The sequence below is a fragment of the Moschus berezovskii genome, chromosome X, assembly GCF_049115385.1.
Source record: "Moschus berezovskii isolate FMDL1 chromosome X, NW_MosBer_1.0, whole genome shotgun sequence".
Lineage (NCBI taxonomy): Eukaryota > Metazoa > Chordata > Mammalia > Artiodactyla > Moschidae > Moschus > Moschus berezovskii.
In genome coordinates, this window is record NC_142488.1 from 63,208,448 (window position 1) to 63,236,275 (window position 27,828).

Sequence of the window (27,828 nt, forward strand, 5' to 3'; positions counted from 1 at the left end):
CATCAAGTTTATGTGTTAAATAACTCTAGGGCAATGATTGGGCTTCCCTGATACCTCAGTTGGTAAAGAATTCACCTGCAATGCAGGAGACCCTGGTTCGATTCCTGGGTTCGGAAGATCCGCTGAAGAAGGGCTAGGCTGCCCATTCCAGTATTCTTGGGCTTCCCTTATGGCTCAGTTGGTAAAGAATCCTCCTGCAGTGTGGGAGACTTGGGTTCGATCCCTGGGTTGGAACGATCCCCTGGAGAAGGGAAAGGCTAGCCACTCCAGTATTTTGGCCTAGAGAATGCCATGGACTCCAAAGAGTCAGACATGACTGAGCAGCCTTCACTTTCAGGGCAATGATAAGAAATTCAACTAGGATCTGATAGGAGTGGAGGAAAGGGAAGGGACATATTTAAGAGCTGTTTAGAGGATAGATCATTTGGATTTAAGAGGTAAGGAGATTAGATACATAATGAATGGGAATGTCACTGACATAAGAAAGAGGGAAAACAGGTATTAGATGGAGTGGGAAAGGAGGCAAAAAATGAATTTGTCTTTGATATCCAAAGACACATACATATCATATGTTAAGATACATATGATACGTCTGAGCCAAAGGTATCCAGCGAGCTTCCCTGGTGACTCAGACAGTAAAGAATTCACCTGCAATGAGGGAGACCCGGGGTTCAATCCCTGGATTGGGAAGAGCCCTTGGAGGAGGGCATGGCAACCCACTCCAGTATTCTTGCCTGGAGAATCCCCATGGACAGAGGAGCCTGGCGGGCTACAGTTCATGGAGTCACAGAGTTGGACATGATTGAGCGACTAAGCACTCATCTGGCAAGCAATTAAGAGTCTTAATTCATTGAGCAAATATTTGTCACAATTACAAAAGCAACTAGGATGTTATCCCTTCCTTCACGGAGTTCAGTTTAGTGGGAAATCTAAAACAGGCAAACAGATGATGATCACAGTGTAACATGAAAAGTGCTGTGATAGGAAACCACAGGATTTTTCTGGGGCTTGGGTAGGAGTGGAGTAGGGAAGCTGATTAGAGAAACTGAGCTGAATCAGAGTAGGAATTAGCTAAATGAAGAAGAAAGGGAAGAGACCAAGAAGAGCATGTATGAACACACAGAGGCATGAAACACTTCTCAGGAATACAAGTAGCTCAGTGTGGTTGGTGCTTTTCATCATGATCCATGTAATAGAGACAGTTTAAAGAGGTAGAATCATGAAGGGCCTGAGAATTTTGGGCAGACATCGAATGAGAGTAGTATGATCAGATCTGTATTTTAAAAAGATTGCTCTGTACCCCAGAAGAAAGATGGGCAGAAGCCATGAATTAATTCACAGAAGAAATGCAAATGGCCATAAATTATGAAAACGTAGCTTCCCTAAGAATCAAAGAAATGCAATAAAACAACCAAATGCAATTTTTTACCTATCAGATGGGCAAAGATTAAAATGAATAATAATGCCCAGTGTTGGAAAAGACGTGAGTAAAAGGACATTCAGAAACCACTGGTTGGTGATATAAATTGAAAAAATGGGGTAGGTGAGAGAGGTATAGCAATTTATCTTACAAATCAGAAACTTAAAAAATGTATATCCTGTTTGGCCTCCCAATTCCATATCTAGGGAGTTATTCCATGGCAATAATAAAATAACCTTCATCAAGATGTTTGTATGAGGATGTTTATCACAGCATTGTTTCTAATAGTGGAATAATTGAAGACAGGTTAAATGTTCTAGTGAGAGACTATGAAATAAATCGTGTTACAGCCACACAGTGGAATACCACGCAGCTGTTAAAATGATACTATCAATGTATGTTTATTGACGTGGAAAAATGTTCATTATAAATGTTAGTGAAAAAGCAGATTCCTGAAGAGTATGTAGAGCATTCCAATTTTGTAAATTAAAAAAAATGTTTAAGCATCAAAGTAAACTGCATAGAAAAAAATTTGGAAGGTCATATACTGAAAGATTATCTCTGAGTAGTAGAGTTATTGGTGATTTTTTTTTCTTTTTTTTCTGGTGTATATTCTAATTTTTTTTAAACCAGTAAACATGCATTACTTGTGTGATTTTTTTTTTTTTAAGTAAAATGAAGAATAAACAAACAAACAAAATTAAAGAGCACTCTGGCAGAAATGTGAAGAAATTATTTGGGGAGAGCAAGACTGGAGGAAGACTGATTGCAGTGGTGCAGGCCAGAGATCTCAAAGAATGAAGCCAAAGCAGGCAGAATAGGGCTGGTAAGATGGGGATAAAGGTGAGATACATTGAAGAGGTAGAATCTTTAAGACTGTTCACTATCTGGATATGTAGATGAGTGAGGCTCTAAGTGGTCGACAAACCTACCAGGCTTATCAGAGCATTTATGGTCACGTAAGCTGGCAGTGTGTTGTTCAGGTGTAGGGGAGTTTCATTCAGATTCTTGCGTATATGAAGCTAGCAAGTTGATGTTTTAGAATAGGATCATTTTTCTCTCAGGTACCCGTAGAACAGTCCAGAACCATCATTTTAGTGGCCAGGGGAGGTGAGATGGGCTGATCCCTTGGTGGCACTGAGAACGGGACTGGTCAGCTAGAGGATGGTGTCCGAGCTTGAGAGATGACATGTTTCTTTTCTCAGTTATGGGAGCTATGAGGAGCCTGATCCCAAGTCGAACACCCAAGACACAAGCTTCAGCAGCATCGGTGGGTATGAGGTATCAGAGGAGGAAGAAGATGAGGAGGAAGAGCAACGCTCTGGGCCGAGCGTACTAAGCCAGGTCCAGCTGTCAGAGGACGAGGAGGACAGTGAGGATTTCCACTCCATTGCTGGGGACAGTGACTTGGACTCTGATGAATGAGGCTTCCTTTCGGCCTCCTTGGTCCGCCTTCCCTGTTCTCCAGCCTAGGTGGCTCACCTTTCCCCCATTTGTTTATATTTATTCGTTACAGTGTCTGATCCTGAAACTACCAAATTAATTAATACTGTAGTTTTAAAAAAAATAATAAATGATAATAAATTAACTCTTCTGATCTTCCTGGGGCAGTGCCACCCTTTGATTTAAAACCAGGCAACCCCCTTCCCCCACCACTAACAAAAAGAGAGCACTCTACTCCTTCTGCAGTGCTCTCCTTTAACTCTATTAATTGCTCTTGGTATCATTTTGTTCCTGGGGACGGAAGAGAAATTATGAAATAGCTAATAACTTTATGTCCTCTTGATGTATTAGAAAATTTCTAAGCATGATATCATCTCAGTTTTCTAATTTGCAGGCTGTAACCATTGACTGCCCCCTGTTGGAACAGAGAATTGCATTCTGGTGGACTCTGTGCCACACTAAAACCATAAACCTATTGGACAAAATGAATTGCCCATTATTTATTATTATTTATTTGATTATACAATGCCTTGTTCCTAAGTGGATTGGAGGCAAATAAATGATAAATCTTTGAAACAGCATATATGTCAGAAGTGATTTGTCGCCATGTAAATGTGTTCTGTCCCTCCCCCCCCCAGGGGAAATGGTGGGGAAATGGTAGGGAAATGGTAAGTTCTTTAGGGCAAAGACTGTGTCTTCTGTTTCTTTTCATGCTTAGGATATGGTTCTGTGCAGAGTAGGTACTCAGGAAATGTTCCTAGAATCCTAAAATCCTCAACAGATTTGTTATTAAGCATCTGCTCCATGATAAGCATTCTATCAGCTCCTTGGGATGTAAAATTAAATAAGACACATTCCTTTTATTGAAGGATCTCACCATTAAGTTGGGGGGAGGGGGAGTAAAATTCAAAACATGTTAATACATCATTACAGTACTGTAAGATAAGTGCAATTAAGCTAGATATGAAACATAGAAAATAGAGGAGCAGTCATGTCTGAAAACGTCAGGGAAGTCTTAGAGATAATTTTTAAGCTGACTGTTGAAGAATTAGTAGGAGCTTGCCAGATGGAAAAGTTCAGGCAGAGTGTCACATGAAATGAAAAGGCCAAACTCCAGAAATGGCAAATAGCAGAGTGTGTTCCTTGTTTGTTTGTTTGTTTGTTTGTTTGTTTGTACCTGCCTTGTTCCAGAAAGGATTTAAGGTGGTTTATGTTCCAGTCCCTCCATGCTGGAATGGCTCTAGGTGAGACTGAAAAATGGACAGGAAGCATATCATCAAGAGCTTTGAATTTGATGCTAATGAATGTGAATTTTATATTAATGAGAAATGAAATGTTCTAGTGGAGTGATAAAATATGATTTGTGTTTTAGATATTCTCAGTATAATGAATGAAGAAATAAATTGAAGAATCATGTGTAACAAGTGTGATCCCAAAACCACATGTATATATTTATATGTGTTTTTATATACTTGTATATGCAAAGGGAAAAGTCTGAAAGGCTTTACACAGAATGGTTCACAGTGATAACCTCTGGGCAATGAGATTGGAGGGGAAGGGGTTATATGCTTATTTGTATACTGGGTGGGGCATTGTGCTTTTATTTCTGTGTTTGAATTTTTATAAGAACGTATTATTTTTGTAATAAAAGTTTTAAAAAAATAATTCCAGTGGTAGTGTGGAGAATGGTTTGGAGGGTGGCAAATATAGTTGAACTAGGACTGTGGAATTAGGATAGGGAGGAAGGGGGTGAATTGGAGAGATACTTAGGGGACAGATCAATAGGACTTGATGACCAGTTGGCATTTGGGAGTGGAGAAGGAAAAATGGAAGGTGACTTCCAGAATTTTGGTTTAGGAGATTGGATGGGTACATGGTATTCATTCATTCATTCAGCACTTATTGAGCCACCGGGCTTCCCAGGTGGCGCTAGTGATAAAGAACCGGCCTGTCATTGCAGGAGACATAAGAAACCCACAGGTTTGATCCCTGGGTCAGGAAGATTCCCAGGAGGAGGACATGGCAGTCCACTCCGGTATTCTTGCCTGGAGAATCCCATGGACAGAGGAGCCTGGAAGGCTACAGTCCATGGGGTTGCAAAGAGTCTGGCATGACTGAGCCACTGAGCACATACGGAGGTCACAGAGAGCTCTATATGCAAAAGAATCTGGACTTAATCCTAAAGGCATTAGGAATCTATTGAAGGATTTGGATAATTTTAGCAGCAGTTTGGGCTATGGACTATAGAATAGAACTGGATATGGTTGTGAGTCATTTAAGCAAAGTATGAGTCAGTTGTTCTTATGTAAGAACAGGCAAAGATTTGAGAGAATTGAGGGGAGGTAGAATCTACAAGTAAGTGATTAAATGTGAGGGATATTTCAGTTAATTAGTGAAGAAACATTGATTGAGCCTAGTGAGTACCAGGCATTATTCTTGGTTCTCTGAATGTAGCAGTGAATAAAACATACCCCCTTCCCTCATAGAGTTCAGGATCTATTGGGAGAGGAAGACAGACAAGTGAATGAGAGTAAGAGAAATACTCTGAAGACAAAGTGGTATTAGAGGGTTTGGGGTGAGGGTTCTAATTTAATGGTCAAGGAAGACCTTGCTGAGTAGCTGACATCAGTATATAAATAAGCATGTGTTGCTGTGATAAAACATTTTTTAAAAGTCTGAAAAAGGAAGCAATGAAAGAACCAAGAAAAAAGTTACTTTGAAAGACTGGCCAGAAGTATGAGGAAACCAGGATACACTTTTGTTGTTGTTGTTCAGTTGCTAAGGTGTGTCCAACTCTTTGTGACCTAATGGACTGCAGCATGCCAGGTTTCCCTGTCCTTCGCTATCTCCCAGAGTTTGCTCAAACTCATGTCCATTGAGTCAGTAATGTCATCCAACCGTCTCATCCTCTGTCTCCCCCTTATTTGCAGAAAGGTCAGTCAGATAAAGACTGAAATTTGTCATTTGGACTTGGCAGTTGGCGAGCCTTGTGAAAATAGTTTCCTTGTAATGGTGGGTGCAAAAACCAGATGGCAGGTGGGTTGAAGAACTGAATGTGAAGAAGTAGAAACAGAGCTTGATTTGATTAAATAATAGCTGCCATTCACTTTGCCAGCTTCTGTACAGAGAGCTCTTACCTGATCTCATTTGATCCTGAACCATCTGAGATTGGTGTTACTATTCCTGTTTTACTAATGAGGAAACTGGACTGGAGAAGGGTCACCTTTAAAACCAGAAAGATGAGTATTGGATAGAGAAGCAGTAAGAAGGAAACCATACCTCTGGGCATTTGTAGACCCTGGTAAGAAGTTTTGTCTATATCCTAAAAGTAGTGGGAGATTTTTCAGTGGGAGTAGAATTGAGCTTGAAAAGGTGACCTCAGGATTGTGTTTCCAAAACATGAGTTCCATATCAGTGTAAAAATAGCCAATCTTTTCCTATTGGTAGTTTAGTTAAGCTACTAAACTACCAGGGTCTTAGGAATTATGTTGCAAATATTTGCTGAATATAATAATCTAATATTCCCCCCTGACTTTGAAGATAAATCACTGGTGTGCTTAAGGAACACTGATCCTAGGCCCCAATTCAACCTTCTTCAGTCACAATGCCTACAGAAGATTGGTGGTCTGTATATTTTACAGATACCCCAAGTGATTCTTATCTTTCCAAGTGATTTTCCCCCCACACCACGTGGATTGAGAGATCTTAGTTCCCTGTCATTGAGTCGCTAAGTCGTGTATGACTTTTGGTGACCCCATGGACTGCAGCATGCCAGGGTTCTCTGTCCTTCACTATCTCCCAGAGTTTGCTCAAACTCATGTCCATTGAGTTGGAGATGCCATCTAACCATCTCATACCCTCTGTCGCCCCCTTCTCCTGCCCTCAATCTTTCCCAGTATCAGGGTCTTTTCCATAAGTCAGCTCTTTGCATCAGGTGGCCAAAGTATTATAGCTTCAGCTTCAGCATCAGTCCTTCCAATTAATATTCAGGACTGATTTCCTTTAGGACTGACTGATTTGATCTTGCAGTCCAAGGGACAAATTCTCAAGAATCTTCTCCAACACCACAGTTTAAAAGCATCAATTCTTCAGTGCTCAGCTTTCTTTATGGTCTAACTCTCCCATCCATACGTGACAGCTGGAAAAACCATACCTTTGACTAGATGGACCTTTGTCAGCAAAGTGAAGTCTCTGCTTTTTAATACGTTGCTAGGTTTGTCATAGCTTTTCTTCCAAGGAGCAAGTGTCTTTCAATTTTGTGGCTCCAGTCACCATCCTCAGTGATTTTGGATCCCAGGAAAGTAAAATCTGCCACTGTTTCCACTTTATCCCCATCTATTTGCTATGAATTGATGGGACCAGAAGCCATGATCTTAGTTTTTGGAATGTTGAGTTTTAAGCCAGCTTTTTCACTTTCCTCTTTTACCTTCATCAAGAGACTCTTTAGTTCTTCACTTTCTGTCATTAGAGTGATATTGTCTGCATATCTGAGGTTGCCATTTCCTTCTCCAGGGGATTTTCCCAACCAAGGGATTGAACCCAGGTCTCCTGTATTGCAGGCAAATTCTTCCTGTATGAGCCACCAAGGGAGCCCTGAAGAGGTGCTGCAGTATTTTAAAACATATCCCAGACATTGTATTTTGCCAGAAAATTCTCCAATATCCATCTCTTATGGATAAAAACTTTAAGAACTCCCCTACCTTTATCATATATCAAAAATAACAATAATCCCCCCAAACTCTGATACCCCACCTGTGTTCAAATGTCCCCATTTGTCGCCAAAAAAAGGTATACATTTGGCTTGTTGAAGTCAGTATTCAAACACTGTATTTGGCTCACATGCCTTTTTTATATATAAATTTATTTATTTGTGGGTCTTCTGTGCTGCACGGGCTTTTCTCTAGTTGCCATGACTTGGGGTTACTCTTTGTTGCAGTGCTCAGGCTTCTCATTGCAGTGGCTTCTCTTATTGTGGAGCCTGGGCTCTGGGGCACGTGGGCTTCAGTAGTTGCCGTCCCTGGGCACAAGCTTAGTTGTTCCATGGCATGTGGAATCTTCCTAGATCAGGGATCGAACCCATGTCTCCTGGATTGACAGGTGAATTCTTTACCACTGAGCCACCAGGAAAACCCTCACATGGCTTTTAAGTTGTTTCTAAGCTTTAACAGTTCCACCTCTTTAAAAAAAAAATGGCATTTGTTTGTTTAGAAAACCAGTCACTTTCACTTTCTTCCAGTGTGGCTGATTGCACCCCCAACAATCTCCTATTCCCTGTATATCCTGTAAATATATCCTGGGCAGTTAGACCAGGAGGTTTAATTAGTCAAGTTCAAAATACTTTTATTTTCAAGGGAGAGGGAGGAACAAGATGTTTCATAAGTGATGGTGTGTGCTTCCTATTGCATCACATCAGGAAGCAATCTGGTAACATATCTGGTTGTTACATGGGCCGATCTGAGTGACTGGGATCAAGCTGTGTTAACCTCATGTACCCATCTTGTGTATAGGAATAGATTTGATACCAGAACATCCCCCTACACAGTGCTGGAGAGTATTGATGACTTTGGCCTCTACCTTGGACTGTCTTATCTGATGACTTGCAGACTATCCTTATTCTGTTAGTATCTCATTTCATCAGATGGAGTTCAGTGTATTTGCTAAAATAAAAGGTTCTTACATACAGAAACAGTCCATTCTGTGCTTATCCCAAATCAACTTTATTGAATCTGGAGTATTAAAAATTTTGTATATGATGGACTTCCCTGGTGGCTTGGTAGTAAAAAAAAATCACCTGCCAGTGCAGGAGACATAGGTTAAATCCCTAATCTGGGAAGATCCCACATGCTGTGGAGCAACTAAGCCTGTGCACCACAACTACTGAGCCTGTTGCTCTAGAGCCCGGGAGCCACAGATACTGAGCAGTGAGGCAACTGCTGAAGCCTGTGCTCTGCAGCAAGAGAAGCCACTGCAGTGAGAAGCATGCATGCTGCAATTAGAGTAACCCCCACCCCCCACCCGCTCACTGCAACTACAGAAAAGCCTGCACAGCAACAAAGATCCAGAAGACCCAGCACAGCCAAATAAAATTATTAAAAAATATTTTCATATATCCCTTCCACAGATAGCTTATTTTAGACCCCTTACATTTTTCCTTTATTGGTTTTTAAATTATGAAATAGTTCATGTGTATAAAAATATATTGGAGAGTGGGGGAGAGATGGATTGGGAGTTTGGGATAAGCAGATGCAAACTATTATATAGAGAATGGATGAAAAAGATCCTACTTATATCACAGGGAACTATGTTCAGTATCCTGTGATAAACCATAATGGAAAAGAATATTAAAAAGAATGTATATGTCTCTATAGCTGAATAACTTTGCGGTAAAGCAGAAATTAACACAACATTGTAAATCAACTATACTTAAAAAAGAATATAATGGATATATTAGATGTAAAGAATAGTAAAACCATTAAATGTGTACCAACCACATAAGAAGGTCTTCCCTGGTGGCTCAGTGGTAAAGAATCTGCCCACAAAACAGGAGACATGGGTTCGATCCCTGGTTGGGGATGATCCCCTGGAGAAGGAAATAGCAACCCGCTCCAGTATTTTTGCCTGGAAAATTCCATGGACAGAGCAGCCTGGAGGGCTACGGTCCATGGGGTCACAAAGAGTTGGACATGACTGAGGGACTGAGCATGTACCACATAAGAAATTATATTTTTTCTTCAATAGTTTTAAGTTGAAATAACTTTGGATTAACAGTAGAGTTTCAAATATAGTACAGAGTTCCCCCCATATCTGTACCTTCCTCTAATGTTAACATCTTACCCTGGTACATTTATTGAAACGAAGAAATTAGCATAGGTACAGTTCTATTAACCAAACTAGTGACTCCACTCAAATTTTACTAGCTTTTTTACTTACACGCTTTTTCTTTCCTGGGATCCAATCCAGGATACCACATTGCAGTTAATCATTATGTCTCTTTAGTTTCCTTCATTCTGTAAAAATTTCTTGGTCTTTTCTTGTCTTTTATGATCTTGATGCTTTAGAAAAGTACTGGTCCAGTATTTTGTAAAATGGCCTTCAATTTGGCTTAGTCTGATATTTTTCTCATTATCCTGCTGTTATGCATGTGAGGAAGAAAGCCATAACAGTGACGTGCATTTCTCATCATGTCATACCAGGTGGTGCACAGAATATCAAGATAACTTATCACTGGTGATGTAAAGCTCAATCACTTGGTTAAAGAACTGTCTGCCAGGTTTCTCCACTATAAAATTACTAGTTCTTTCCCACATACTGCTCCTTAGAAGCAAGTTACTAAGTCTAGTTCACACTCAAGGTGAGGGGAAATTAAGTTCCCCCTCCTAGGAGGAGAAATAAAAAGGAAGTGTGAAGCTGTGGTAGATTTACTTTTTTCTTTTTTACCAGAAATAGGAGTTTATTTAGGAGTGGCAGAGGAATAGTAATTAAGGACATGCAAACTGTAGCAAACCAGAGACCAGGGAGAGGAATATTGCTTTTCAAAAAAAAGGGAAGTTGGGAAAGGCTGCTTTGTATGAAAGTCCACTGAAGGTGTTGACCTTAAAAATAAAACAGCCAGTTATATTACCAGAAAAATGGATTCATTCAGGAATAGCAGAGAATTGCAATTTGAGATAACTGCTATAGAACTACAGGCAATTCTGCCAGACTCCTTACATTTCGACTCCTCTTAATTTTATTATTACTACCAGTATTACCTATTACCTACATTATCCACCAACCACTTCCTTATTCTTCACCCAGGAGTTAATTATGAATTTGTTATTGCCTTCTTGAAAGCTACAGGTATTTGTACAGCAGTTTCCTAGACTTGTCTGATTATCATAGTGCCCTGGGGTACTTGTTTAACAAGTTTCCCAGCCCCTCCTCCACAGTATGGTTCAGTTGGACTAGGATGTGGGCTTGGAAACAAGCTTTAAAGCGTCCCACGTGATTCTTATTATGAGACCAAGTTTGAGAAACATTGACTTACAGCATTTCTCCCTTCTCCCTGTTTTGCAATAGCTAAACATCGACTCAGAACATATTATTCTTTATGTTTATAGCTTCCTTGTGTATATAGTTTGTTTCCTCATTTCCCTTTTTCAAAAAAGTAAGGACATTTGAATGTAAATGACGAGAAATATTTCCAGTTGGGAAAAGGTAGGTGGTTTCCCCACTCTTTCCCTCTAGTTTTAGTCTTTTTTTCCCCGTTTTCCCTTTTGTTCTTGGAGCCTCTATTGCTTTTGCAAAAAGGCCAAAAGTTTTTCTTTAGGAGTTTATCTCTGCTTATTTCTTCTAAGGCCGGGGTGTGGGGGGTTGGAGGGTCGGGAGGTAGGGGGGTGGGCAGCGCTCAGTAAGGATGCCATTCATTTTTGTTATCCTATTTTCATAATAATAATTTTAATAACTATCATTTATTGATCACATAATATGCCAGATAGCATGTTTTATGTATTAGGCTGAACTATATGAAAAACATTTTTGTAGGTCAAAAGGATTGAATGTTGGTGATTTAATATGTGTCAACCTAATACATTATCTTTAATCCTCACAATAACCCTCAGGGTTGGTGATAGTAAACCCATTTTTACAGATGAGAAAACTGAAGATCAGAATAATTAGGTGACTTTCTGAAGTCACATATTTATAAATGGTAGAGCCAGGATTTGGATACAGGGCTATCTGTTTCTGAAACCCATGTTCTTGAACACAATACTGCTTTAAAGAAAATGCTGTAATGAAGGTATGATAAAGCAGGCCCTGACACACTGTGTGTGGGAGTATAACTTAGTACAGTTTGACTGAAAGCTATTTGACACTGCACCATGGGCCTTAAGAATTTTCATCCCTTTGCACCAAGTAACTCCAGTTTAAAAGCATTATCTTAAGGAAATAATCAGAGATGAACACGAAGATTTGTGTAAAAAATGGTCATCGAAGCGATCTATTTTTAATATTAAAAATTGGAGCATTCTATTTTTAATATTAAAAACTGGTGGCCTAATGGTTAAGATTCTGGGCTTTTACTGCTGTGGCCTGGGTTCATTCCCTGGTCGGGGAACTGAGATGAACTGAGATTTCACAAGCTGCACAGAATGGTGGGAAAAAAAAAGAAACCATGAGTGTTCAACAATAAGGAATTAAGATACAGCCACAAGATGGACAGGGGAAGTGGGAAAATGTTTGTGATACAATGTCAAGTGAGACAAGCAGTATACAAAATTAAGTATGACCATACTTTTTTGTTAATAAGTATAGAAAGACTCTGGAAAGACATGCAACTATATACTTTAATTTTTAAAAATCTTGTATAAAACTGTAATGCAAAAAAATCTGAGTAAGTACATATATATTCAGTTATGCATATATATATATATTGTTTTTTATATATATTCAGTTATATGTATAACTGAATCACTTTGCTGTATACCAGAAACTAAAACAACATTATAAACCAACTATACTTCGATTTTTAAAAAATGATGTCTTTTGATGAACAGAAGTTTGACTTTTAACAATGTTAAATATATTAAACTTTTCTTCTCTGGTTTGTGCTTCCTATGTTTTGTCTAAGAAATCCTTCCCCATACTAAGGTTATAGAAATGGTCTCTTATATTTTCTTGTAAGTCCTTAATGCATCCAGAATTACAGCTCTCTTTTCTGTTCTTTTGTCACATTTGCTTATTCCTGTGCCAATTTCAAAATCTTTTAATTATTGCTTTATAATGCATCTTGATATAGGAAAGGAAAAGTTTCAATTCCCTCACATTCCATTAACCTACCGATGGCAGATTAAATGATGGAAATGAGATCAGGGCCAAAGGTAGAACTCTGGGGAAAAGATCCAATATTTAATGTGTGAGCAAAGGCAGGGGAGTCAGCAAGGTGATTGCAAAAGAACAGTGAGCAAATGTGTAAAAGAAGTCAAGTAAGAACTAAAAAGCACCCATTGAATTTGGCAATTGGAGTGCCAACTTGGAGTAGTAGGAGTAGGAAGTACTAGATTTTCACTGACTCAAAGAGTTATTGGACAGAAATATAATTTAAAAAAAATATATATATATATACCACTTAAAATAGCAAAAATAATAAGATGCCCAGGAATAATTTTAAATAAAAGGTTTCTAAGACCTTTATGAAGAAAATAATGAAATTTTACTAAAAGATAGTAAAGATTTAAATAAATAGACACCAGATTCATGAAGAGGAAGATCCAATATTGTAAATGTGTAAAGATGTCCTAAATTGATTTGTGGATTCCAATTTCCATCAAAATTCTATAAGGGTTTTTCATAGAACTTGACAAAATAATTTTAAACTTTGTATGGAAGAGGAATAGACTGAAAATAGCCAAAAAGACAAAGAAGATGAGGGAATCTGAACTTTCATATATCAAAATGCTTTATAAAGCAATAGTTAAAGAGATTTTGAAATTGACACAGGAATCAGCAATGTGACAATAGAACAGAAAAGAGAGCCTAGAAGATAGAAGTGGCATTGCAGATCAGCAGGGAAAGGATGGACTGTTCATGAACAGCTTTGGAACAGTTGCTTATCTATATAGGAAAAAGAAAATGAAATGAGATCACTACCTCATACCTCAAGCAAAAAACAATTCTGGATGGATTAAGGACCTAGATGTACAAGGCAAAATTTTGCAACTTTTTACAAGAAAATAGAATATTTCTATAACCTTGGTATGAGGAAGTATTTCTTAGACAAAACATAGGAAGCACAAACCATGAAAGAAAAGTTTGATGTATTTAACATTGTTAAAAGACAAACTTCTGTTCATCAAAAGACATAATTTTTAAAAAAATCGAAGTATAGTTGGTTTACAATGGTGTTTTAGTTTCTGGTGTACAGCAAAGTGATTCAGTTATATATAACTGAATATATAACTGAATATGTATATAACAGGATATAGATATAAAACAATATATATGTATAATGAATATATATGTACTTTTTTAGATCCTTTTCCATTATACTTTATTATAAGATATATAGCACAGTTCCCTGTGCTATACAGTAGGACCTTGTTGTTTACCTATTTTATATATAGTAATTTGTATCTGTTAATCCCAAACTCTTAACTTATCCCCCCCCTCTTTTCCCCTTTGGTAAACATACGTCTGGGAATCTGTTTCTGGTTTGTAAATAAGTTCATTTGAAACATTTTTTTTCCATTCCACACATATGTGGTATCACATGATATTTGTCTGACTTAGTACATAAAGTATAATAATCTCTAGGCCCATCCATGTTGCTGTGAATGGTGTTATTTCATTTCATTCTTTTTTAATCACTGAGTAATATTCCATTGGGTGTGTATATGTGTATACACACACATATGCTGCATCTTTATTCATTTATCTGTTGATGGAAATCTAGGTTGCTTCCATGTCTTGGCTATTGTAAATACTGCTGCTCTGAACATTAGGGTGCAGGTGTCTTAAAAATTAGAGTTTTCTCCAGATATTTGCCCATGAGTATGATTGCTGGATCATATGGTAACTCTATTTTTAGTTTTTTAAGGAACCTCCGTATTGTTTTCCATAGTGACTGCACCAATTTACATTCCCATCAACATTGTAAGAGGGTTCCTTTTTCTCCACACCCTCTCCAGAATTTTATCTGTAGACTTTTTGATGACTGCCACTCTGACAGGTGTGAGGTGATACCTCAAGGTAGTTTTGATTTACATTTCTTAATAACTGGTGATGTTGAGCATCTTTTCATGTGCCTGTTGGAGAAATGTCATCTTTGAAGAAATGTCAGTTTAGGTCTTCTGCCCATTTTTGGATTGAATTTTGTTACTGTTATTGAGTTGTATGAGCTATTTGTATATTTTGAAAATTAACCCCTTGTTGGTTACATCATTTGCAGAATATTTTCTCCCATTCCATGGATTATCTTTTTATGCAGATTGTTTCCTTTACCCTGCAAAAGCTTTTAAGTTTGATTAGGTCCCATTTGTGTATTTTTGCTTTTATTTCTATTGTCTTGGGAGACTGATCTAAGAAAACATTGGTATGATTTATGTCAGAGAATATTTTGTCTATGGTCTCTTCTAGGAGTTTTATGGTGTCTTTTTTTTTTTCTTGCTGCACCCCACAGCATATGGGATCTTAGTTCCTCAACCAGGGATCAAACTCATGCCCCCTATTTTGGAAGGCAGAGTCTTAACCACTGGACCACTGGGGAAGTCTGTGTCATGTCTTATATTTTAATTTCTAAGCCATTTTGAGTTTATTTTTGTGTATGGTGTGAGTGTTCTAACTTCATTGATAACTTCAAGGATAACTATCCTGAATATATATATATATATATATATAAAGAATATGTAAAGTGTATATATATATAGGATGTATGAAATGTATATTTAACTACTGTATATCAATAAGAAAAAGATAAGCCACACAATAGAAAACTGACCAAAAGACATGAATAAGCATTTCACAGAAAAATAAGGAATGACAAACAATGAAAAGATGAGCTACTTCATCAGTAATCAGGGAAATGCAAAATTTAACCACAAAGAGATTCATTTTATACCCATCAGACTGACAAATATTAAAAAGTCTGATAATATCACCATAGTCAAGAAGGTTGTACAACGGAAATCCTGCTAACAGAAGGGTAAATTAATACAATCACTCTGGATATGTTTTGACATTTAGTAAATCTGAAAATGATCATGCTCTCTGACTCAGCAATTCTAGCTATGAGCACTAGAAAAATTCTTGCATCGAAGTTCCAGAAAGCATGTACAAGAGTTCAAGAGTGTTCATGGCAGCAGTGATCTTAATAGCAAAAAGCTGGAGACAGTTCAAATGGCCCTCAGCAGGACATTTGGCTTCATAAATTGCAGTATAATCATAAAATGGAAAACTACACATTGGTGAAAATGAATACCTACTACAGCTACAATTTCAACATGGATAAATCCCACAAACACAGCCTACAGAAAAGTCAGGTTCAAAAAAATTCACCCAGAATGATTCCATGTATGTAAAACTCAAAACCACAGGTGAGAAAGCAATCAAGAAAAACAAAATTCCTGCAGGGCAGTTCTGTCTTGTGGGGAAGGAGAATGCAGTGCAGAAGGGCATACAGAGGGCTTCAAAATCTCTGGCAGTGTTCTGTTTCTCAAGCTGATTGATGGGTTACATGGGTATTCATTTTATTATTCTTTAAATCACATACATATATGATTTTATTATTCTTCATATGTATGATTTAAATAATTAAATTATATGGAAATATATGTATATATTGTCTTGTATTTGTGATATGTTTCCAAAACATTTTAAGCTGGGACTTCCCTGGTAGTCCAGTGGCTAAGACTCCGCACTCCCAATGCATGAGGCTGGGTTTCCATCCCTGATCAGGGAACTAGATCCCACATGCTGCTACTGAAAAAAAAAAGATCCCACATGCTGAAATAAAGATTGAAGAGCTCATGTGCTGCAACTGAATTCTGGCACAGCCAAATAAAGAAAAATACCTTTTAAAAGTTTTAGGCTAAGAAATGATAATTGGAAGGCTGTGAAGGGAAGGAGAATAATAGTAATAACTAGAGGGAGAAATGGGATCATCAGATTTTTTTAAATACTTGTAAAATAGCATATTTATAGACTTTTTTCATTTATTCAACAGAAGTTTGTTGATACCATCTAGGTATAGGGTACTAGGCTGGGCCCTGGGGTATAGAGATACATTTATTCAATTATGTAGTTACTTCCTGTTCTAAAAACTAGAAATCATTAATTCATTTATTCATTCAAGAAATATTTACTGAGTGAATACTCTGTGCTAGGCTGTGATCTCAGTGCTGGGAATATAGCACGGAACAAAATAAAATCCCTTTTTTCCTGAGGGGAGAGAGACTAAATAAATACTGTTGGCTCTCCACATCTGCGGGTGTTAAATCCACGGATTTAACCAACCATGACTTGAAAATATTTGAGGGGAAAACTTTAGAGTTTCCAAAAGCAATACATGAACTTGGCACATGCTGGCAACTATTTACATAGCGTTACATTGTACCAAGTATTACAAATGGGCTTCCCAGGTGGCTCAGCAGGTAAAGAATCCACCTGCAATGCAGGAGCCAAAGGAGAGGTGGGCTCCATCCCTGGGTTGGGAAGATCCCCTGGAGGAAGAAATGGCAACCCACTCCAGTATTCTTTCCTAGAGAATCCCATGGACAGAGAAACCTGGCAGGCTATAGTCCATAAGGGTTGCAAAGAGTCAGACATGACTGAAATGACTGAGCACACACACAGGTATTACAAATCATCTAGAGATGACTTAAAATATATGGAGGGATGTGCATAGGTTATATGCAATTAAAGGACTCGAGCATCCGGGGATTTTGGTGTTGGGGAGGGTGTCCTGGAATCGATCCCCTCCCCCAGGATACCGAGGGATGACTGTATATGGAGGGTGGTGATAAGTACTGTGAAAAAAACTAAAGTCAGGTAAGGGTATAGAGAGAGAGTTTGTGTGGAGGGGAGTGAGTTGCTATTTTAGTGTTCAGGGAAGGCCTTTCTGAGAGGGTGATATTTGAGCAGAGAACTTAATGAGCTGAAAAGATAAATCATGTGGATATCTGGGGGAAGATCATCCCAGGCAGAGAGAACAGCAAGTACAAGGACATTGAGATAGTTGAGGTGCTTGGCATGTTAAAGGAACAGCACGGAGGCCATCATATCTGCTACAGCGTAAACACAGGGAGAGAGGAAGGTGATGAAGCCAGAGAGGTTTCCAGGTGCCAGATTATGTAAGTTCATGTGGCATGGGAAGCTGTTAGAGGGTTTTAGGCATGGAGTGACATGATTTTTATTTTATTTTTTTAAAGGGATCTCTCAGGCTTTGGGCTTCCCTGATAGCTCAGTTGGTGAATCTGCCTGCAATGCAGGAGACCCCAGTTCGATTCCTGGGTTGGAAAGGAATCCTGGATTCCTGGAGAATGGAAAGGCTACCCACTCCAGTATTCTGGCCTGGAGAATTCCATGGACTGTATAGTCCATGGGGTCACAAAGAGTCGAACCTGACTGAGCAACTTTCACTTTAAGCTTTGTGGTAAATATTAGGGGACAATGGCAGAAGCAGGGAGACTAGGTAGTATAGGCAGTTGTAGTAATCCAGGCAAGAGATGATGGTAGCTTGGATGAGGTTGGTAGTAATGGAGATGGTGAGAAAGGATTAGAGTGGGAATGTGTTCTGAAGGTAAAATCAACAGGATTTGCTGATGGATTGGATGTGAGGTATGAAAGAAAGAAGTCAGGAGTGACTCCCAGGCCTAAGAGACTGGAAGGCTGGAGATCTTATTTAGTGAAATGGAGAACACTGAGGTAAAAGAAGGTTTGGAGGGGAAAATAGAGTTCCGTTCTTTACATATTAGTCTTCTCTAGTGGCTCAGATGGTAAAGAGTCTGCCTGCAATGAGGGAGACCTGGGTTTGATCCCTGGGTCGGGAAGATCCCCTGGAGAAGGGAATGGCTACCCATTCCAGTATTCTTGCCTGGAGAATCCCATGGACGGAGGAGCCTGCCGGGCCCCAATCCATGGGGTCACAAAGAGTCAGACACAACTGAGCGACTAACACCCTTTGACATATTAGGTTGAGATGCCATTAATTTTTTAATCTAACTTCTGTATTTATTTCTTTTTTCATTAGGGGATAATTGCTTTACAATGTTGTGTTGCTTTCCGCCATACAACAATGTGCTTTAGTCCCAATTATATATATATATATATATATAAAATCCCACCCCTCTTGAGCCTCCCTCCCCAGTGAGATGCCATTTAGACACCCAAGTGGAGATGATGAATAAGAAATTGGCTCTGTGAGTCTGGGGTTGAGGGGAGTGGTTGGGGCTAGAGCTATGCATCTGGGAATCATCACTATGTAGATAGAATTTAAAGCCATAGGGTTAGGAGAAATTGATGCCTGAGGATTGAATGCGAAGAAGAGAAGTGGTTAAAGGACTGAATCTTGAGGTCCTCTGACAATAGAGAGTCCAGGAAGATGCAGAGGACTCATTAAAGGAAGATAAGAAGGAACAGACTGTGAAGTAAAAAGAAAACCAGGAGGTGGGAGTACAATTTCTAGAAGCCAAGTGAAAAGAATTTTAAAAAGGAAGTCATCTAGAGATTATCATAATACCTAATGCAGGTCAGACAGAGAAAAATGAATATCATATGATATCACTTATATGTGGAATCTAAAAAAACATGCAAACAAACTTATTCACAAAACAGAAATAGACTCACGGACAGAGAAAACAGATTTATACTTACCAAAAGGGAAACAGGGGGAGGGATAAATTAGTAGTTTGAGATTAGCAGATACAGACTACAATATATAAAATAGATAAACAACAAAGACCTACTGTATAGCACAGTAAACTATATTCAGTATCTTATAAGCCATAATGGGAAAGAATAAGGAAAAGAGTATGTGTGTGTGTATATATATATGTATATATACACGTTGCTGTATCGTAGGAACTAATACAACATTGTAAATCAACTATACTTCAGTTAGAAAAAAAGGAAGTCACGATCAACTATATAAAATGCTGCTCAGAGGTCCAGTAAGGTGCTGTCTGAGAACTGAGGCAAAATGGATTTGAATAAATGAAGATAACTGTTTTATTGACAAGAACCGTTTCCATGCAGCGGTGGTAGCGAAAGCCTAGTTAAAGTTGGTTTAAGAGAGAATGGATGGTGAGAAGTGGCAACAGTGAGTAACAGACACTCGAGTTTTCCTTTAAGGGGAGCAGAGAAAGGAGACAGTGTCTCAAGGGGGATGTGAGTTTCTAGAAGTCTTGTGTGTGTGCATGTGTGTGTGTGTTTGATGAGAGGTATGCTTTTTAAAAAATACATTTATTTTTGGCTTCTCTGAGTTTTTGTTGCTGTTCATGGGCGGCAAGCAGGGGCTACTCTCTAGCTGTAGTGTGCAGGCTTCTCATTGCGCTGACTTCTTTTGTGGCTAGAGCCCGTGCTTCAGTAGTTGTGGTGCCCAGACTTAGTTGCTCCCTGGCATGTGGAATCTTCCCAGACCAGGGATCAAACCTATGTCCCCTGCAGTGACAGGTGGATTCCTAACCACTGGCAAGTCTGAAAGGTATACTTTCTTTTTACACTTAATATATTGTGAATGTATCTCACACTCTCTCTCTCTCCACACACATACACACACCTCATTCATTTTTTTTTTTTTTGGCTGTGCCACACAGCCCATTCTTTTTTAATTGAAATTTTTATTGAGATAAATGTAAAAATTAACAGTGATCTCTCATACACTTTGCCAAACTATGGTATGATATCACAACCAGGATATTGACAGTAATACAACCCACTAATCTTTTTCAGATTTCTCCAGTTTTCCTCATTATTTTTTAACAACCTGTTAATAGACATTTAATTTTCCAATTTTTTGCTCGAGTCTCCTGGACTCTATTTCATTCTGTTTAATCTTCTTGTTTATTTCTGCTGCTGCTGCTGCTGCTAAGTCACTTCAGTCATGTCCGACTCTGTGTGACCCCATAGACGGAAGCCCACCAGGCTCCCCCCTCCCTGGGATTCTCCAGGCAAGAACACTGGAGTGGGTTGCCATTTCCTTCTCCAATGTGTGAAAGTGAAAAGTGAAAGTGAAGTCGCTCAGTCATGTCCGACTCGTAGCGACCCCGTGGACTGCAGCCTACCACGCTCCTCCATCCATGGGATTTTCTAGGCAAGAATACTGGAGTGGCTTGCCATTGCCTTCCATAAAATTTTAATTACTATGCACTTAATTATATCTGGGGGGTCAAATGACCTTATTATTCATCCTTCAAGTCCAGGTTCGATGCATGATACAGGATGCTCGTGGCTGGTGCACTGGGATGACCCAGACGGATGGTATGGGGAGGGAGGGGGGAGGGGGGTTCAAGATGGGAAATACATGTACATCCAGGGCGGATTCATGTCAATATATGGCAAAACCAATGCAATAAATGGCAACCCACTCCAATGTTCTTGCCTGGAGAATCCCAGGGACGGGGGAGCCTGGTGGGCTCCCGTCTATGGGGTCACACAGAGTCGGACACGACTGAAGTGACTTAGCAGCAGCAGCAGCAGCTTCCAATTAAAATTAAAAAAAAATAAAGTACTTCCATTAAAAAAAAAATATTTTCTTTGGCTACTGTGGAGCATTGATGGCTTCCAATGATCCTCTCCTCCTGGTATTCATACCTTTGTATAATCCCCTCCTCTTGAGTGTGGCCTGGACCTTGTGATTTAACAAACAGAATACAGCAAAGGTGATGGGATGTTGCTTCCAGGACTAAAATACAAAAGGCATGACTTGCATCTTCTGGCACTGTCTTGCTTGCTTGCTTTGAGGAAAGCAGCTGCCATGTTTTGAGCTTCCCCGCAGAGAGGCCAAAATGGCAAGTAACTGAGCCCCTCAGTCCAACAGCCCACAAGGAACTGAATCCTGCTAACAACCACAGAGTGAATGTGAAAGTAGATCTTGAGATGAAGACAGTCCTGGCTGACACTTTGATCAAAGCCTTGTGAGAGACCCTGAGCTGTAGAACTTAGATAAGCAGTGCCCAGTTTCCTGACCCATAAGAAACGGTGAGAGGATAAATGTACGGTTTAGGGATTTTTTTCTTTTCTTTTTAATTTAATTTTTTTCCCTTTCTTTGTTTTTAAATAAATATATGGTTTTGTTTTAACTTCTTAATTTGAGGTAAGTATCGATTCACAGACAGTTGTTAAAAAAAAAAAAGTAATACAGAGATCCCAACACCCTTCATGCAGTTTCTCCCAGTGGTAACATCTTGCATAACTATGGTGTACTGCACAACCAGGAAACTGACATAGATCCATAAACCTTATCATAGTGCACCAGCTTTCCGTATGCTCATCTGGGCGTGTGTTTGTATGTGTGTTTAGTTCTATGCAATTTTATCATACGTGTTTTACAGTTACCAATACTGTTTTAATTTTATTGAAGTATACTTGATTTACAATGTTGTGTTCATGTCTGCTGTACAGCAAACTGATTCAGATATACACATATATGTTCTTTTTTGTATTCTTTTCCATTATGGTTTATTGCAGGGTACTGAATATAGTTCCCTGTGCTATACAGTAGGACTTGCTGTTTATCCATCCTGTATAAACTAGTTTGCATCTGCTAGTTTGGGATTAGCAAATGCAAACCAATGCTTTCTTTTTTTTTAATTTATCTTTTAATTGGAGTATAATTGCTTAACAGTGTTGTGTTAGTTTCTGCTGTACAACAATTTGAATCACCCATAAGTATACATATATCCCCTCCCTTCTGAGCCTTCCTCCCCACTTCCCTATCCAACCCCTCTATGTTCTTGCAGAGCATGGGGCTGAGATCTCTGTGTTATACAGCAATTTCCCACTAGCTGTTTTACACATGGGAGAAGGCAATGGCAAGCCACTCCAGTACTCTTGCCGAGAAAATCCCATGGATGGAGGAGCCTGGTAGGCTGCAGTCCGTGGGGTCGCTAAGGGTTGGACACGACTGAGCGACTTCACTTTCACTTTTCACTTTCACACATTGGAGAAGGAAATGGCAACCCACTCCAGTGTTCTTGCCTGGAGAATCCCAGGGACGGGGGAGCCTGGTGGGCTTCCGTCTATGGGGTCACACAGAGTCGGACACGACTGAAGTGACTTAGCAGCAGCAGCAGCAGCAGTGTATATGTCAATGCTATTCTCTCAGTTTGTCCCACCCTTTCCTTCCCCCACTCACGCATGTAGTTTTGTGCCACCACCACCACTGTCAAAATATAGAGCAGTTCCAGCTCAGGACGGCTCATGCTACCCTCCCCCTCTTTCTTTTTGGCTGTGCTGGGTCTTCACTGCTCCACGGGCTTTTCTTTAGTTGTGGTAATCAGGGGCTACTCTATTGTTGCAGTGAGTTGGCTTCTCATTGCTGTGGCTTCTCTTGTTGCGGAGCAAGAACTCTAGGATGCTTGGACTTCAGTGGTTGCTGCTCCTGGGCTCTAGAGCACAGGCTCAGTAGTTGTGGCACTCAGACTTAAGTTGCTCTGCTACATGTGGGATCTTCCTAGATCAGGGATCGAACCCGTGTCTCCTGCATTGGCAGGCAGATTCTTTACCACTGAGCCACCAGGGAAGCCCTCATGCTACCCCTTTATAGCCCCTGAGCATAGAATTTTAAGTTAGCAACATTTTTTTTTTCTTTCAGTACTTTAAAGATGTTGCTCCGCTGAATTCTGGTTTACGTCTAGTTTATATATCTCACGAGAAACCTGTTGTCATTTTTATCTTTATTTCTCTGTACATATCTTTTTTTCTCTGGCTGCTTTTAAGATTTTTTCTTTATCACCAGTTGTAAACAATGTGATTATGATGTGCTGTGGTGTGTGTGTGTGTATTTTAAATTGTGGTAAATATACATAAAATTTGCTGTTTTAACCATTTTAAGTGTATAGTTGACTGGCATTAACTACATTCACAATGTTGTGCTTCCATCACTACTATTTCTGATACCCTTTATCACCCAAACAGAAACTTTGTACCCATTCAGCAATAACTCCCTATTTCCTCATGCCCCTAGCCCCTTCAGTTCAGTTCAGTTCAGTTCAGTCCAGTCGCTCAGTCCTGTCCGACTCTTTGCGACCCCATGAATCACAGCACACCAGGCCTCCCTGTTCATCACCAACTCCCGGAGTTCACTCAAACTCACATCCATTGAGTCGGTGATGCTATCCAGCCATCTCATTCTCTGTCGTCCCCTTCTCCTCCCGCCCCCAATCCCTCCCAGCATCAGAGTCTTTTCCAGAGAATCAACACTTCGCGTGAGGTGGCCAAAGTATTGGAGTTTCAGTCCTTCCAATGAACACCCAGGATTGATCTCCTTTAGAATGGACTGGTTGGATCTCCTTGCAGTCCAAGGGACTCTCAAGAGTCTTCTCCAACACCACAGTTCAAAAGCATCAATTCTTCAGCTTTCAGCTTTCTTCACAGTCCAACTCTCACATCCATACATGACCACGGGAAAAACCATTGCCTTGATTAGACGGACCTTGGTTGGCAAAGTAATGTCTCTGCTTTTTAATATACTATCAAGGTTGGTCATAACTTTCCTTCCAAGGAGTAAGCGTCTTTTAATTTCATGGCTGCAATCAGCATCCACAGTGATTTTGGAGCCCCAAAAAATAAAGTCTGACACTGTTTCCACTGTTTCTCCATCTGTTTCCCATGAAGTGATGGGACCAGATGTTACTTTTCTGAATGTTGAGCTTCAAGACAACCTTTTCACTCTCCTCTTTCACTTTCATCAAGAGGCCCTTTAGTTCCTCTTCACTTTCTGCCATAAGGGTGGTGTCATCTGCATATCTGAGTTTATTGATAGTTACCTCTATTCTACTTTTTGTCTCTATGAATTTAACTACTCGAAGTATTTCATGTGAATGGAATCATACAGTATTTTTCCAGTTTTGACTGGCTTCTCTCACTTAACATGTCTTCAAGATTCATCCATGTTGTAGCATGTATCAGAACTTCATTATTTTTTGTGGTTGAAAAGTATTCCATTGTATGTATATATCACATATTACTTACTAACCATTCTTCTATTGATGGACACTTGGTTTGTTTCCACCTTTTGGCTATTGTGAATAATGCTGTGAATACTTGTGTACAAGTATCTATTTGAGTCCCTGTTTCCAATTCATTTGAGTGTATACCTAGGTATGGAATTTCTGGATCATATGATAATTCTGTGTTTAACTTTTTGAGGAACTGCCAAACTGTTTTCCATAGCAGCTGCACAATTTTGCATTCCCACCAGCAATGCATGAGGGTTCTAATTTCTCCGCATTTTCAACCGTGCTTGTTAGTTTCATGTATATATATGTATATATAAAATTTTATATATACATATATATATATAATAGCCTTCCTAATGGATGTGAAGTAGTATCTCATTGTTATTTGGATTTTCGTTTCTCTTGAGGGTAGTGCTGTTGAGCAAAATCTCATGTGCTTGTTGGCCATTTATATATCTTCTTTAGAGAAATGCCTATTTGAGTCCTTTACCAATTTTTGAATTTGCTGTTGTTGTTGTTGGCTTCTAAGGGTTTTACAGTTTAGGTATTTGATCCATTTTGAGTTACTTTTTGTATATGATGTAAGGGTCTAATGTCATTCTTTTGTATGTGAATAACCAGTTGTTCCATCAGACTTCAGCTGAGGATGGGGAACAGGGGTGTGGTCACCCCTGAAGTCATCTTCCGAGGGAAGAACCAGCTCTGGGAGAAAACCAACACTATTTCTTAATGAGACTGTCCTTTCTCAATAAATGGTCTTGGCATCCTTGTAAAAAATCAACTGATCATATATGTGAGGAGTTTTGGGGGGCTCTCTACTCTGTTCCATTGGTCTACGTCTATCCTTACACAGTGCCACAATGTTTTGATGGCTGTATAGCTTTATAGTGAATTTTGAAACCAGGAAGTGTGAGACCTCCAGGTTTGTTATTTTTCAAGATTATTTTCACTCTTTGGGAGTTCCTTGAGATTCAATGAGAGACTTTATTTTGGGGGGCTCCAAAATCACTGCAGATGGTAACTGCAGCCATGAAATTAAAAGACGCTTGCTCCTTGGAAGAAAAGCTATAACCAACCTAGACAGCATATTAAAAAGCAGAGACATTACTTTGCCAACAAAGGTCCGTCTAGTCAAAGCTATGGTTTTTCAGTAGTCATGTATGGATGTGAGAGTTGAACTATAAAGAAAGCTGAGCACCAAAGAATTGATGCTTTTGAACTGTGGTTTTGGAGAAGACTCTTGAGAGTCCCTTGGACTGCAAGGAGATCAAACTAGTCGGCCTTAAAGGAAATCAGTCCTGAATATTCATTGGAAGGACTGTTGCTGAAGCTTGAAGCTCCAATACTTTGACCACCTAATGCGAAGAACTGACTCATTGGAAAAGACCCTGTTGCTGGGAAAGATTGAAGGTAGAGGAGAAGGGGACGACAGAGAATGAGATGGTTGGATGGCATCACTGACGTGATAGACATGAGTCTGAGTAAGCTCTGGGAGTTGGTGATGGACAGGGAAGCCTGGTGTGCTACAGTCCATGGGGTCACAAAGAGTCGGACATGACTAAGTGACTGAACTGTACTGAGATTCAATATGAATTTCAGAGTTCAATATGAATTTCAGGGTGACTTTTTCTATTCTATTCAATATGAATTTCCGGGTGAGTTTTTCTATTTCTGCAAAATCTCCACTGGTATTTTCTTTTGTTGTTTGTTTGTTTTTGAGTGTGTGGCATGCAAGATCTTAGTTCCCTGACCAGGGATCAAACCCACACCCCCTATAGTGGAAACTGGGAGTCTCAGCCACTGGATCACCAGGAAAGTACTTCCACTGGCATTTTGATAGAAATTAAATTGACCTGTAGCTTGCATTGGGGAGTATTGTTGTCCTAACCATACTGGATGCCAGATGTGAAATTTACCTTGTTGGGTGCTGGATATTCTTGTACTACTATAGATGTGCTTAAAGTCTTGTTCTGGGAAGTTAAGTTACTTGGCAACAATTTGATCTTTTTGAGACTTGTTTTTCAGTCCCCCCCCCCCAATCCAGAATCAAAGCAGCCTTTTAGTCTTGGGCTAATTTTGCTCTACTACTGAGGCAGAACTCTCATCAATATTTTTATCCTGTGTCTTGTGAAACTTTCCCACTCAGGATGTGGGGATACAAACAATCTGGTCCTTTTGTGAGCTTTGAATATTTTCCCCTCTAATCCTTTCAGGTGGTTCTTTCTCCAGCTTTAGGTAGTTTCTTTACATGTATTCACTAACCAGTCCTCACCTGGAAGACTCAAGGAGGATCCTCTGCAGATCTACAGAGCTTTCTCTGTATGCAGCCCTCTTCTCTCTAGTACTTTGTCCTGTGAATTTTAGCTGTCTTGTCCTCCCTGGACTCCCAGTTCTCTCTTCTCAGCTCACAGAAACTGCTAGGCTCTGCTTAGATTCCACCTCTCTGCACAGTAGCCTAGAAACTCTCTCTGGAAAGTATGCTAGAACAGTCATAAGACTCAACTTGTTTGTTTCTCCTCTTTCTGTGATCATTATCATGTGCTGCCTGAGATCTGATATCTGAAAACTTGTTTAATAGTCTGTCTGTTTGTCTTGGTGGCAGGAGGGTATTCTATCTTGGCCACAAGTCGAAATCCCTTCTGGCTTTTTCTGAGACTGTGGCATGAGATTTCAGAAGTCTTATTTTTCTGAGCAATGAAGAAGCCCAGAATGTGGCTTTGAGAGTGGAGGCTGAAAGGGAATAGAGATCAAAGTTCCTGGAATAAAAGCAGAATAGGAACTGGAAGGCTGGATTGTTAAATGAGTCATTCATATGGATGCTCAACTGGCAAACTAAGTGGGGGTGGAACTGACATTACAGACAGAAGGAGGAAGATGGCAAAGGGCCTGGAGGAATAAATTAGCAGTAGCTTCAGAGAACTGTAAAATATTTCTTATAGCTGGAATATAAAGTACCCAAGAAGCCATGCCAGGAAATAAAGTAGACTGGTGACTATATTTGAAGGATGCTATCTGTTATACTAAGGAATTTGGATTTTTTCTTGAAGGCAATTGAGAAAGTCAGGAAATTGGGAAGCCAGGGAGTTAGATGATCATCCAGATTAATTCTGGAGTCTAGCCGATGACAGGATGTGGGGTAGAGAGGAAAACTGAAAGCTGGATTCAAACATTGTTACTGAATAAACGAGGGTGGGATCATAGGCTTCCATGGTGGCTTAGTGGTAAGAAATCCACATGCAATGCAAGAGTCGGAGGAGGCACAGGCTGGATCCCTGGGTCAGGAAGATCCCCTGGAGGAGGGCATGGCAACCC

General features: G+C 39.6%; 1 protein-coding gene across 7 annotated transcripts in view; it reads left to right on the forward strand.

The window, feature by feature from the left end:
• The window catches only part of TAF1 (TATA-box binding protein associated factor 1), a 98,397-nt gene that overhangs the window by 67,693 nt on the left and 2,876 nt on the right, over positions 1-27,828 (forward strand). For 5 of the 7 annotated variants that reach the window (XM_055437768.2, XM_055437774.2, XM_055437769.2 and 2 more), the window contains one exon: positions 2,626-3,444. The exons of 1 other annotated variant lie outside the window; for it this stretch is intronic. In XM_055437768.2, the coding sequence (XP_055293743.1) occupies positions 2,626-2,845 (220 nt within the window). In that variant the 3' untranslated portion in view covers positions 2,846-3,444. Of the gene's footprint in view, positions 1-2,091; positions 2,247-2,625; positions 3,445-27,828 lie in introns of those variants that run through there. One more of the 7 variants, XM_055437772.2, reaches the window with a different exon arrangement.